General features: G+C 41.5%; 1 protein-coding gene and 1 long non-coding RNA gene across 4 annotated transcripts; both read right to left on the bottom strand.

Moving 5' to 3' along the window:
- Window positions 1-509: 509 nt before the first annotated feature.
- On the bottom strand, window positions 510-14,331 carry SAR1B (secretion associated Ras related GTPase 1B). Of its 3 annotated transcripts, none has more exons than XM_068205761.1 (7): window positions 14,155-14,331; window positions 9,661-9,731; window positions 6,727-6,846; window positions 5,862-5,927; window positions 5,219-5,322; window positions 4,937-5,068; window positions 510-3,437 (listed from the first exon to the last, which is right to left on the bottom strand). In XM_068205761.1, exons 2-7 carry the CDS (start codon window positions 9,713-9,715, stop codon window positions 3,321-3,323), a joined length of 594 nt encoding a protein of 197 aa, XP_068061862.1. In that variant the 5' UTR covers window positions 9,716-9,731; window positions 14,155-14,331; the 3' UTR covers window positions 510-3,320. The 3 variants fall into 3 exon arrangements, with proteins under 3 accessions (XP_068061862.1, XP_068061863.1, XP_068061864.1); XM_068205762.1 differs by lacking the exon at window positions 14,155-14,331 and adding an exon at window positions 14,079-14,129; XM_068205763.1 differs by lacking the exon at window positions 14,155-14,331 and adding an exon at window positions 11,113-11,136.
- On the bottom strand, window positions 6,922-9,654 carry LOC137483020 (uncharacterized). Its single transcript, XR_011004311.1, has 2 exons — window positions 8,312-9,654; window positions 6,922-7,650 (listed from the first exon to the last, which is right to left on the bottom strand). It is a non-coding gene; the product is annotated as an uncharacterized lncRNA (long non-coding RNA).
- Window positions 14,332-14,369: the final 38 nt, after the last annotated feature.

The following is a 14,369-nucleotide window of genomic DNA, read 5'->3' on the forward strand; positions in this document are numbered from 1 at the left end:
TGGAGACTGGGATTGGAGACCACCTCCATCATTTTTCTGAACTGACATTATTATAAATAAGTGAATGCCAAATGTTCTATTTGATGCTCAGATCCAATTATCAAAATACAGTAAAGCTCCCATCCATGCAGGTACTGTACTCCAGTGAATGCCACAGGTCACATTTGGCACCTCATAGTCAGGACCTGAACACAGAAATAATCCTGATCTGGCAGAGGATAAATGAGAAAGCTTGGAGAGCTTTCCCATCTCCAATGCCCATAATTGTTACTGAAAAATGTATTAAACCAAGACTGAAATACAGCAATCACCTCCCAGTTATACAATACATACTAGACCCCAATGTTAATTACATCCAAGCAAAGAAATCTTATTCAACCCAGAGATGTTAGTAAATGGGGTCACTGCCATGAAATACAGGCCACTGCCAGAAGTAGTTATTAGGATCTTAGAAATCTGCATTCATTTCTCTTAAGGAACTGTTGCAATGTAAAAACAAAATGAGACAATTCATAAATAACATCTTTATTAATGAGTTTTCTTTTTCACATTCTTTAAAGTGATGTTCAATTAAAATCTGCATAGTCAAGAGTGCAAAAAAATCATATAAGTCAGACCCAAATGTGCACACTTTTTTTGAAGCAAGACTGGCCACAGTCATAGGAATATAATAGAAATAAACGGCCAGGGGGATACGGAGGGGGTGGGGATGAGAATCACCAGGAAAATTCTCATCAGTATATTTGTCTATTAATAAAGTCTTCACACAAAGACACACAACACTCATTCACATTCATGTGCACAACAGAATGTAAACTACAGAAGAAAGGTCCTTCCTCTGCTGAATGAAATGAAATAGAGCAAGATTATTTATGTATTTCACTGTGCATTGATCACCTATTCCAACAACATACCCAGCTGGTAACACAAGGTCCAGGTTTCTTCATGCCCTTATTACAATAACATTTCAGCCACCATCCCAGAGCAGGAACCAGGAAATCAAGTGTGTTTCCACAACACTGGGAACTATTCTTAACACACACTTTTAAGCACCATCACCTCCCTTCCTTTTAATTTTTAATAGGATTACCCCTTTCTTTATAGCTGTTGTTCACAGTTGGCTGGAAGAGCAGGTGAAGAGGACCCCATGCAAGAGAAGCCCATGCAATGGCTCAGCCTGTGGAAGTGCAGCAGAACATCTCCACTTCTAGCTTCATTTCCATAAGCACGGGCAACACAGTCCCAAATCTCTCACATCAACAACACAACGTGACTCTGCAAGTAGTACTTTTAATATTTACACCATCTAGTGATTTAGCTGTGGTTCTCTGCATTATAACCATCATCAGAAAAAGCTAGAGAAAAAAACAAGAGGCACATCCCCTACATAATGGCTGCAGGTAGCAAAGACACACACTGTCCACACAGTGGTGAGAGGCCACTTCTTGCCTCCAGTTTGGATTTATGCAGCAGAGACACCACTCTACAGCTGAGCATGAGTTTAAATGCAGAATTCTCTATGTTGGTCATTTGGAAAAGCCCTCCAATGCCCTCACACTGAACTGCACCACACACAAACTGGGCTTAATGTTTTGCATGTGATTCTGCAGTAATAAACTTCATTTACAATTTATATTAGTTAGGTTCTGAATTATTCAGATGCACAATCTAGGACTGTGGGGAACTGATCATCAATATTCAATTATACCAGTTCAGGTTTGGGCAAGGAATAAGTCTCATTTATTTGCTTTGTGCCTACAGCCTTTAGATCTGAGCTTCAAGCCCAGAGGTCAGAAGAAAGTAATTTGTGAAATCAAACCAGTAAGAAATACATTTGCTGCCATGGATGCTGGAAACATAAGGCCTAAAAGTATTTTGGAGAAGATACACAACATGAAGTAAAAGGGATTCAGTACAACTTGCAGCAGTTTGTATTTGTACAAGGACAAAATAAACTACACAGTGAAACTCAAAGCCATAGTGAAATGGTGACTCCAGGGCTTGAAACCCCACATTCATTTAACAAATCAGGAGTAAAAATTGCCCAGCACAAGAAAGCACCCACCACAGCTCCCAGCCAGCATCAATAAAACGTGCTGCAACACCCTTTCTTCAAAGAGAACCTGCTTTCTCCTTGCAGAACTAACACTCAAAAGCAGTCAGAAACTGGAAGGAGGGACTGAATTTTACCCCAGAAATAAGTGCCCTGGGCAGCCAGCAGCTGCCACACTGGCCAGGTTTCAGGGCAAAAACCACATAAAAGAATCTATCTTGTCCTAAAAATTAAACTGGCCAATGAGTGTGAGCTGGTAAACTTGCAAAAGCAGCAATGGCAACCCTTTTTTTTTTTTCTCCTGGAAATTTCACGGGCAAGTCTTCTGGTAGACCCAAAAATGAATGAAATTGGAAATGGGATATTTAGTGCAGTGGTATTCTTATTTCTTCAGAAAGAAACTGTATTTCTTCTGTTACATCAGGGGTCTAATTCAAGAGACCAGTAGATTAAGACCATTTTTGTCATTAGTTCAAGATTTACTTTGGCACAATTAATTTAGACTTTTTGTATTTGTGGTAATTATAAGGGCATCACAGTAGATTTTTCCTTTACTATGGAAAATCCTAAAATAAATACAATTTAGTAGTCTGAAAAAATGCACCTTACTCTAATCTACAACAAAACTACTTTGTGGCCTGCTTGTGTTTCAGGAAAATATCCCACATATTCAGATCAGCCTCACTAGTTAAGACACATTAAAATGAAACATTTCCCATTAAAGATGCCAAAAACTGGATTTAAATTTATTGCATGACGTTGCATAAGAAAGTGTATTATTGAAAACTGTAAGGCATCATGCAATTATCCATCAGCTAATTATTTATTATTCCTTGAAAGATGGTTATATACTCTAAAGTTATAAAACCAGTTTCAAAAAAGTACATAAAAAATTTAACATAAGCATTAAATATTTTTCACATGTTCATCGTTTTCAGCTGTTAAAAAGTGCATTCAAACATACTGTACTGGAAAGTTGCTCTGACCAAAAATGGTGCTGGAGACTCATTAAATTAAAAGCTGCAAAAGGATGTTGCATGGGATTAGAAAGCTCACAGGTTGTGGTATTTAAACTTACAAACTTGCTTGAAATAATTTTGCAATCCTCACACTTACAATTTAGCATCAATGATATAATTAGCTAAAAATGTGTATTTTTCAAATTGAACAGTCAAATGAATTCAAGTTACATACACTGAGTGATCAAATAAGGAGCAGACAACACTGAGACCCAGGCCAGGATGTGCTGCTGTGATTTTGGCAGGGATCAGTTGATGTACTGGGCCATCCAGCGGAACCCCTCCCCGTAGCCTTGTCTCTTCAGCACGCTGCACATGAACACCTCCAGGGGCCTGGCATTCAGCTCCTTCAGTGGTGTGCTGCCCTGCAGAGAGACACAAACATGCCCTTACAGTTCCCTTAGAAACCACATCTATTCCACATGGACATTTGCATCTATGGAATGCCCCTATTGAACTCGTGTTTGACACTGGAATTTTGGAAAATAAATTAATCTAAAATCACAGAATGGGTTGGGTTGGAATGGGCCTTAAAGCTAATCTCATTCCAAACCCCTCCACGGCAGGGACACCTTCCACTAGACCAGGTTGCTCCAAGCCCTGACCAAACTGGCATGAAACCACTTCCAAGGATGGGGCATCCCCAGCTTCTCTGGGCCTGACACCTCCAGAGAGAGACCAGAACACGTGACCTCAACCTCAGGAACTTGTGTACAAGAACGCTAGGCACGTTCTCACGTGCATCCACACTGGAGAGGGGGAGGTACGTGAAACCAGAATGGAACAGCAAACATGCAAAGAGAATTTTAGAGCTTATATTTGGTGTTCAGTCACAGTTCCCTGCTCTGTTTGCAACTGTTTTCCAACCAGATAAAAAAAACCATGTGCTACAAATTTTAGGACTGACCAAAGCAAGAGTGCCATGTGCTTGCGTGCCAAGATCAGCACAGTGCGATAAAGCTGCTGTTCAACTGGAGATTCACACTGGCGTCCACGCTTCATCAAATACATGTGATGTAAAGACCAGAAAACAAGAGGGCAAAATGCAACAAACAAGAAAGTAAAGATTTGTTCCTGCCTGACCTGAACTATGACTGGCACTGAACTTAAAGGGAGGCACCTAAGAGTGAATAAGCAAAGAGGAATTGCAAGGCAGGTGCCCTCAGCAGAGCTGGTCAGCTAATGGGAGCTGTGATTGGAAGCCACAGTGGAACGACCCTGTTAGCTTCAGGGAGGTTTCTTTCCAAGGGCCAAGGACACCAAACACTGTTTCTAATGCTCACAAGCAGAACTCTGCATTAACTTTACATTAAGAGGAGCTGAAGTATCACAAAGATCCTCACTAGGATGCCAATAGGAACTTTTTCCTTCCCACAACCTACAAGCTTAGACTTCTACAATGGTGTAAATCTATCTCTAAGCTTTAGACAAATATGTTAGGTAGAAAATTATTAAAGCTTGCACTTGAAATGAGAAAGATTCTATTCAGTTTTCTCTCTTAATTCACTCTACAACTATAGCCTCTGAAAATTGTTTAAAAGTAGTGCATAAGAAAGTTGAATTACTAAAAATTATTCTAGATACAAATACATTTTCTCTGAAAAAATGTGGCATTATATCACGTAAAAAGTTGTAGTAGACATAAATTTAACACACATGCAAAGAGACTCTGGGATCCGTTCTATATACTGTTATTATGCACTAATTACTTTATAAATTAGAAAAACATTTATTTTGTATAGGTGGAGCAAACCAGAGTCAACACACAAATAAAGCAAACTAACTGCCTAAGCAAAAAAAAACTCCCAAAAAAAAAAAAAAACCCAAAAAAAAAACACCAAAAAAGAACAAAAAAGAAAAATACCTTTCCTGTTGTCTGGCCATACAGACCAAATGTCTCTCGTAACCTCTCTTCACTGATGGCTTCAGGTCTGTCAATCTTGTTACCAAGAATTAGGATAGGCACATTAGCAATAGTTTCATCTGTCATTAGTGACTGCAAAGGAATGGACAAAGGAGGACTGATTAATTTAAAGTACAGAAGGTCAAATCACTACTACTCATTCGCAGGTGGCAGCAGAGGTCTGTTGGGTATTTGAGCTTAGTTCTTAGAAGTTCAAACTTTCAAAAGCTTATTTAAACTTACATCAAGTTCTTCTTTTGATTCAAGCAATCTTTCATGATCTGCACAGTCCACCAAGAACACAACACCATTAATTGCAGGCAGGTAGTTTTTCCACACTCTTCGAGCTACAGGTAAAATAAAAAATAAAAATAAAAGGAAATTATCCCCAAATACAGAGCAATGCACACTGGTAATTAAGAAGCAACAGGTGTGTGTGGGTTTATTAATTTGATTTTTTTTAATTCTTAGCCTATGTTCCCAGTCTTTGGAATGCAATTTTACAAAGCCTGAAATAACAGAACAAAATTATAATTCGCTCTAATGTTATCACTATTCTATCCCACATGAATGCTGATGTGTGGAAATGGTTTTTGTTTCCCCAAGAAGTATGTCAACAAAGGTAAGTTTGAAGGTAAATGCAAGGAATTCAAAGTACAGAACTCCTCACAGTATTAGTCAAAAGCTTCTCCTCTATTGCAGCTCTTGCTAAATCATATTTGTGATTTGTGATAAATGGTGGAGATGGGCAAAAGAGCAGCCAATGTCTTTTACGCTGTCACAGAAAAGTTTGGGAAGTCACTCTCTGCAACAGGGCCGTGTTTCTGATTGGAAGCAAACTCCAGCCCAGTTCAGTGAGCTTAAGTGAGTCAATATACACTCTTACCTTGAGCATGTCCACCCAGATCGAAGGTAGTGAAAGTCATGCCAGCAATTGTCAGCTCTTCTGAAGCTAGAAACACACAGAATTATGTTCTAGGTGAAGATTATGCAGTGCTTTGGAAAAGTCTGGCCTTCTAGCACATAGGTTTTACTTTCTTTTGGTTCTTTCCAGTATTTTGTTATTCAAGCAGAACATGAAAGTAATACACTCTCTCAAAATCAGTGGCACATTTGTGTATCACCAAAATGTTATTAACCATTAAAGCATGTGTGAAATACCTACAATGCTAAGAAGAGCAGAGTATTCCTACATTATTTATCCCTACATATTACACAAACAACAGTTGGCTCTGACATCTGGTTTGCAAAAAAGATTTTGCATTTGGCATTTTGTTTTCAATACTGTTTAAGGTTTCTCCTCTTCACGTCCTTTCCCAGTTTCTCACCTCCTTACTAGACTTCCTCAATCCACATTTTCAACATGTGTTGAACTTTTTCTCCTGCAAGGTTACCAGGATAACAATTACACAGCAACCTCTGAGACACAAACACTGATTTTCTAATTATACAGAGAAGCTGTTCCCAAAAATTGCAAGTTCCTATTTCTTGCAGCTTCTATAGTACAAACTCTCTGCTTCATTGTTCTGCTCGTTATTCACCTCTTAATTTTAAATATAGCACTCTGAACTAACCTACACACATTGTTTTTTAAGATTACTTGAACTATCTATGGATTGCAATCCGAAAAATCCCTTTGTATCTCCCCAGTTACACTGGTGGTCTTATAATCAGATCTGGCATAATCAGATCCTGCTTTTCTTGCAATCCTTCAAATGCTCTCTAGCTAAGGATCAGCACTATTAACTTACTGGGGTGTAACGTGGGCACATGCTGTCCCAATCTGTCATCTTTGAGCATGTGCAGCAGTGTAGTTTTTCCAGCATTGTCCAGTCCAAGAAACACTAGTTTGCCTGATTTCTTGTACAGTCCTAGAACAAAAAGGACCTAGTGATTAATCAGTTCAACCAGCAGGAGCTCATTTGCAGCACTAGAGATGATTTCACTCCTAGGAACAAAGTGTTACAGTCACGGTACAAAATACAGACCAGGCAAACTCCACCACACCTTTATCAGTGCCCTTCATCCGTGTTGTACAAATGACATTCCCACTTGCCACAAGCCTGCTGCACCAGGTAACATGCAGCTTACAGGATGCTTGGCAGGAGAGGCACAAATTGGTGTGAATGTGTCAATCATGGAAATGCATTCCATTATCTTAGGAAAAACATGACAGAACAGGACTAAATGCTACCAGTGCAGTTTACTCTGCCCCAGCAAAAGGACAGCTCTGCTCACAGGTGGTGGAGAGGTGGGCACAGACCCAGCACTAACAGCAGGCTCTGGATCATGGACCATTCTGAACCTGAACTCTGTTCACTTACCTCCAATTACAACAAAACACTTGTCCATGACAAAAAAGAAAATTCAGACCTCAATCACAATAATACAGAGAAAATGGATTCAACATCAATAATCATAATTTGTGTATAAATTCTTTAATATTGGTTAACATATTATTTGGACAAAAAGTTACTTTCACCCATACTCCCAGGAAAACTGTTGGCTACATCCTGAATGGCATCATCAGGACACTTCTGACACACTTTGTCCCATGTGACAATGCTTTCCTAACAGGAATAAGAAATTTTATTTTCATTGGTTGTCATCTTTATAAAAATGTCTTCTGCCAGTCTTCTCCCCCTCCACTTGTAACCCCAGAAATGCAACAGTTGCTGTGAAGGAGAGGAAAGATGTTTAAAACACAAACACCGAAGGGCAATTCTCTCACAACTTGTCAACACTGTATCCTCTGCCAGAATTAGTTTTCACTGCTTCAAACTCATTGATATTCAAAGTAAAACATTAAGATAAATTAATTTAAAAACAAAAAATCAATCCTGTTCAGTACTGAAAAAAACCCCTATCTTCTGTAATGAGCTATCCTCATGTGTGTTGGGATATTCAGCCAGCCCCGCTGATGCTGCAGCATTCCAGGGGCAGAGGTGCCTCTGCCTGGCAGACCTTTACACCACTGCTGTTTGCTCACCTCTCCCTCTGCCTTTGAGCTAATCTCAGGGATCACATTCCAGCTGGACGTGTTTTGTAACTTGCAGGAATGAATATTCTCTCCTGTTCTTCATCTTATTTCATTAATGATCTTTATTACTCTAGGTCCTGCAGAGTGTCTTCACAGTTCTTTCAATACAACAACTCTTACTTCCCAAACTCACCTTCTAACATGCCCATATACATACTAACTATTAAACTACAGAGTGGAGGAGAAAGTGTTAATGTTTACAGAGAAAGAAGTGGACAAACATTTTCATATTACTAACATCACAGGAGAAACTGCAGTTCACACTCACTTCATGAGTTAAACAAGACTCTACTAACCTATAGGAAAACAATAGTATTTTTCCCACTTTCAGCCTGCAGATCCAGGAGTCTTTACTTCCCAGTCAGATGTTGCTGGTTGCACCACAACATTTCAAGCTTCCCAGGTGTCTTTCACAGAAACACAACACTAACAAGCAGCCATACTTCAACTACTGGCTACACCAAGACCTGAGTTTCCACATATACAAATTAAAAAATGTTTTTGAGCCTTCCAGAAGTATACTTGTACAAAGTTGTTCTCCTAAAGTGATCCCATTAGCCTTCTGATAGGACAGCAAAGGGAACTGTGGGCAGTTTCCCAAATGTTATGATCTGCCTTCTTCAACTCTAACTGAGAATGCAAAGAAAGTGTTTCTTTTAGAAAAAGAGGGAGCTGCTTCAAGCTCCTCTATCTTTCAGCAGAATTAGCCTTTGCTTGCACAAGAATGGAAGAGCAGGCCAGTGTGCAGTAATCACTGTGCAGCTAAGGAAGAAGAGATAAGAAAGATTAGTCAACTTAGTTAAAATTTCACTGGCTAATATTCTGATAGCAGGCCAAGGGTCTGACATTCAGTGCAAAACTTTAAACTTTCAACTGATAAAAGGTAGGTGGCACAGCTTGCTATGACTTCTTAGCCTCAAATGCTTTTTGACTACTCCAATAAAATCCTTTGAACTTGGAAATTGTGCCTTTTACCTATGTGATCTGCAACTTCTGATCCTTTTTTAGTATCCTAAAATTAATTGTATCCTAACATTAATATTCCTCATGGTTGTGGTTTTTTTTCACCTTGGACTGATATGGATTGCAGACTTTTTGAACAGGGAATAATTTTCTGAGGCTCTTGAGTAGATGCCAGTGAAGTTTCACATTAATTTCTGTGGCACAGAACAAAAAATCACAGAACAATGAGCTGCTGAACATGAGAAAGGGTTTCAATATCTGACACTAATTTTTGCAGGAAGTCCCTCCTATTTGGATTCTGAAATTATATCCTCATGTGCAAAAGAACTGAATTAAAATAACTGATTTCAGCTCTTTACAGCAGAGAAAAATCAGGAGAAGACCCATAAAGGCCAACTGAATTACACCAGCTTAAATGTAGTATGATTAGAAAAGTCTAACCTATTGTGATCATGAAATAAAATGTAATTTTTTTCAAGAAGGATTAACGTAAGATGGAGTGGAGAGCACACTCTGGAAATGCTCAGTATTGATAAGTGAAACTTTTGTTTGAGTGTTACTAAATGTACACCAAACCAAATATTATTATTTACCCAGCAGTCTTATTTGAAGATAACAGAAGTGAACATATATTTTACACAAGAATAGCAGAAAGGAAAAGCCCCAAAAAATAATGACTTACCTAAAAACTGCAATACACTACTGAAACCACTGTAAATCCAATCAAATAGGAACATATCTGAATCTTATACTCTGAAATAAAGAGAAAACATAATGCATTTAACTTCTGTCAGAACAGCACATTAAGCATTGTAAAGTATTTACAGGTAACAAAAATAATTTAAAATCCTGTGTTAAAAAAAAATTAGTTTTGGTAAACTGTACCATAGACCAATTAAAGGACAATAGCAAAGATTTTCCCCTCTCTTGGGAAAACACTACACGGATGGAAGTCTTTGCAATAAGTAAAAATAATTTTATCCAAAGTACAATTTGTTGAAGGTATGTGATGATCCACTGAAGATTTTAAACAGGATTTTCACTTTTTAACTGGGGAAGAGTGGTACTTCAGAGAGGCCACTAGAAGGATATCAGGGCAGATTTAGTGCTCCAGCCACCCCTGGGAGCTGCTGGGGTTCAAAGTGGAGGCAGTAAGAAGCAAAGAAGTTTTGCAGAGCTGAATCTAGAGAAGTTTGATACCAAATAAATCCTGGTCCACACAGAACCTGTCTGTTTGGCTTGTTATGGAAAACAATTATCTAGCACAAAGCACTGGAATTACCCTTCAAAGGCAGTGACCTCCTGTATTGCCCTGCACAGTCTGCCACAATTCAAACCTTAAATGCAAAAGTTTTGTTTAAAAAAACCCATCAGACTCCTGTATTTCCCCACTGAATTCCTTCAGCTTGGATTCAATAACAGAAGGCTGAGCTGAGAGCCCATACTAAGTTCATTGTGTAGCCATGAGTGATTAATTTCCTAGCTTTCATCTTAATTTCCTCATTACCTAAAGTGAGGAAAATCATAGAATCACTGAGGTTGAAAAAGACCTCTAAGACCCTTGAGTCCAACTGTTAGCCCAGCAGCTCCGTGTTCAACACTTAAACCAAGTCCCCAAGGGCACATCCACAGGACTCTGAGCACTTCTAGAGATGGTGAACCCACCACTGCCTTGGGCAGCCTGTGCCAGGGCTTGGCCACCCTTCAGTGAAGAAATTTTTCCTAATATGTAATCTGAATCTTTGCTGGCACAACTTGAAGCTGTTTCCTCTTGTCTTGTCACCTGAGAGCAAACACCAACCCCGACCTGGCTACAACCTGTCAGGGAGTTGTAGATAGTGATGAGGTTTCCCCCTGAGCCTCCTTTCTCCAGGCTGAGCCTCTCCAGCTCCCTCACATGCTCCTCATCAAACTTGTGCTCTAAATCACACTGAAAGCACCAGTTTGATACAGTGAACTGTGAGCATTTTAGTTCTCTTGGAGACTAAAGGGCAACATCCTTAGAAGCCTTCAGCCAGCTAATTCCTACTGAAATACATGACCCCTGCAGACATCAGAGTCTGATTGCCCTGGAAAAACTGGGCTACGCTGCTAAACAGCTGGCAGAGGTATCCACACTGCTACAGGCTCTCACCACGCTTGTTTAGAAGCTGCAGGGCTGCCTTGGGGCATCACAAGAGGACTTCAGGGCAGCTCTGAGCCTAGAGCACAGCACACAAGAGTCAAAACACAGGTCTGAACCAGCCCAAGAATCCAGGCATCCATCACAGCAACTCATGACAGAGTTTCTTTGCTACGCAACAGCAGGTACATTATACAGAGATAATGAGGAAAGAGGAGGGGATATTTAAATGACCTTTGCTTGCACTGGAACAAAATCTGTTCAGATGACAAAGCACCAGGTGTCTTGGTTTCACCACAGCAAACCCGTAAACCTTTAACCACGTCTACATTACTCTGAACAACACAGCAACAGGCACAATTTTTAAGAATACAAATCAAATATACTTGTCAATGCATAAACACCCAGTTACACAATGTCATGACTGAAACTGTCCCTTGCATGGCTAAAAATCAAAGGTCAAGAATAAGCAAACATGGCAGAACACACACGTCAGCAGATTTATTTATTGCTTGAGCAAAATACCAATCGAGAAAAGCGTCTGTGGGGCTTAGGGAAACGATCGACTCAAATAACCTGCAAATCAGGACAAACAGTGTGATGTAAGAGAAGTGCTCAGATTACTGAGGTGAGAATAACTTCAGTGTTCAGTTGTATTAACCTGTTCCATCTACTACACTTAGGTTTCCAAAAAAAATCAACCAAAACAATCTTCATGCATTACAGAAAAAAAAAAAACTTTAAGGGGTAAGATTAAAACGATTAAGCTGAGAACAGAATTACTCTACAAACACAGCTGAAGTGGCCTTAATACTGGTTCAATTTCCATCACCATAAGAAAAGTGGTGCTGGAAGCAGAGCTACCCAGATCCTCCCAAAACAACCTCCATATCAGCTGGCAGCAGTTAAAGGAAAACACTTTAAAAATGGGGGAAAAATGGACAGCTAATTGTAAAGGCACACAGGTATTATTTGAATAGTGATATTAAATCTACTCTTATCACACAGGAAAAGTAACTTCATAATTCAGAGCTGTGTCAAATAAAAGCATTACAAAACTGGAGTGGCTCTGCTCCGGTTCGAGAGTTGTTATGCTGAGGGCAAATCCAGGGAAGAGCTGAGGCTGTTGAATATATACAGACTCAATCTCTCAGGCTCACGTTAAAAACACCACAAAAGCAGAACAATGAAGACTCAGCAATCACTGTTCACAAGCCATGACGGAGACGAAGGTACTATTTTAATGTTATTTAAAGGGCTGATTTGAAAATAATCCACTGGAAATAGGCAAAAGCTTTGAACAAAAAGCTGTGCTGGACCAAGACAGTATTTTCATACCAACTACTTTTACAGACATCACCAACTTGCTGTATCTCCACTGCAAAGATACCAAAGCTAACTTTCTAGTATCACTTCAGTGACACATGTCTACCACTGAAAAATGTCCCCTTCAACCCTGGTCAGTTATTTCACCAGCAAAGCATTGCCCAGTAACTCCTGTGGAGCCAGGTCCACCACTCCATAGACCAAGGATGCGGGTTCCCTTACTGAGACTGTGGAGAATGAGGAACTCCCCACAGTGGCTCTGGGAACGCTGAGCCACCCTCCTGAAAGGAAAGCTGCTGACAGCATGGACTAGCAAGCAAACTCACTCACACCTCTTTTATCTTCTGAGAACTAAGAAATTTTTTCCTCCTACACACAACTTGCTTTTTTTCTAGCTAAAAATTCATCATTTCACTTCCAAATCTTAGGACACTGCTCACTTCTGAAGACTCCTGAAGTTAAGGTAAGAGACAGTACCAGGCTTTTAAAGAGCATTTTAATGCCTTTATGGAACAATTAGGAAACAGAAACCAGCGACACCCAAGTGAACAGCTCCCGCATGAACTGGGAACACACTGTGCTGCACCTGTCAGCAGGAGCCAGTGAAGAAATCTCAGTCCAGCCTGAGAGCACCAAACCATAGTTTCAGCCACAGCTCAGTCTGGAACCACAACCTGCAAGCAATGGCTTAAAGCCTACTGCTAAGGGTGTATTTTTAGTTTTTCAAGTAGGGTAGAAACATGATAACTTAAAAGCTATAATTTCACACATGATCACCATAACATTATAAAATATTACCACAGGCAACAAAAGTAAAAATCCCTAGGAAAGTCAGTGGATAAACTGAGATTCTAAAACACAATTTATTCTTTGATTTGAAACTACACTTGGATGTTGCATTTTAAGAGCTAAGGAAAGGCATAGTTAGAAAATGAGGTAAAAGCATAGACTTTCTTAAAGTATTTTAATAATGTTTTGACAGCAACTCATTTTTGAGACAGCAGAGTTTAGCTGTGAAGACAGCACTACAACACAGAGTTCCTAAGGGCACCTGAGGTAGAGGTTTGGGCAGCCCTGGCTCACAAAGCCCAGCTGTCAGAGCACATCCTCGCCGCAGGGGCTGCTGCACCATTCACTGACTTTTGACCAAAACCCTTAAAAGCAGTAACTTCTGCAGACATAACAATACTTCAAACAAGTATTGCCAGGCCGATACAACGTGGCAGACGGCTGCCCAGGGAGGTGCAGGGCATGGGTGGGTTATGGGCTGACTTAACACACCTCACCATCGCAGAGCCGCTGAGGCAGCGCTGCTCGGGACCTGCGAGCACCGTGACAGCCTCACGGACCGGCCGGTGCCGCCAGCGGCCCGAGCAGCCCCAGGGCTGTGCCGGGGGAAAAGCAGGGAGGCGACAGCAGGGACAGGAGGGAAGGGAGGGGAGCGGCCGCCCCGAGCCCCTCGCGGCGCGCTGCCCGCGGCCCCGCGCAGGCCGCGGCTTGTCGGGCCGGGCAGGGACCCCCGGGCAGGCCCGGCCGCGGCCCGGAGGCCGCTCCCAGCAGGACACGGGAATGGCCCAGCGTCCTGCGGGGCTCGCCCGGCTTCCCCGCCGGCCGGGGAGAACAGACCCCTCACCGCCTGCCCGCTCACCCACCGCCGAGCCTGAGGTGCTCCGGGACTCGGGCAGCACCGACACCGACACCGACACCGACACCGACACCGACACTCACCCGCGGCCGCGCCCGCTCCGCCCCCCGCGGCTCCTTCCGGCACCGGCACCCGCGGCGCACACACTCGGGTGGGCTCGTGTGTCTTCGGGTGGGCTCGTGTGTCTTCGGGTGGGCGGGCGTGGTCTCGACTGGGTTGCCTTCGGCTAGGTTCGGCTGCGCTCGCCCAGGTTCGGTGTGACTCGGCTGGGTTCGGCTGGGTTCGGTTCGGCTCCGCT

Source organism: Anomalospiza imberbis, chromosome 15 (assembly GCF_031753505.1).
Source record: "Anomalospiza imberbis isolate Cuckoo-Finch-1a 21T00152 chromosome 15, ASM3175350v1, whole genome shotgun sequence".
Lineage (NCBI taxonomy): Eukaryota > Metazoa > Chordata > Aves > Passeriformes > Viduidae > Anomalospiza > Anomalospiza imberbis.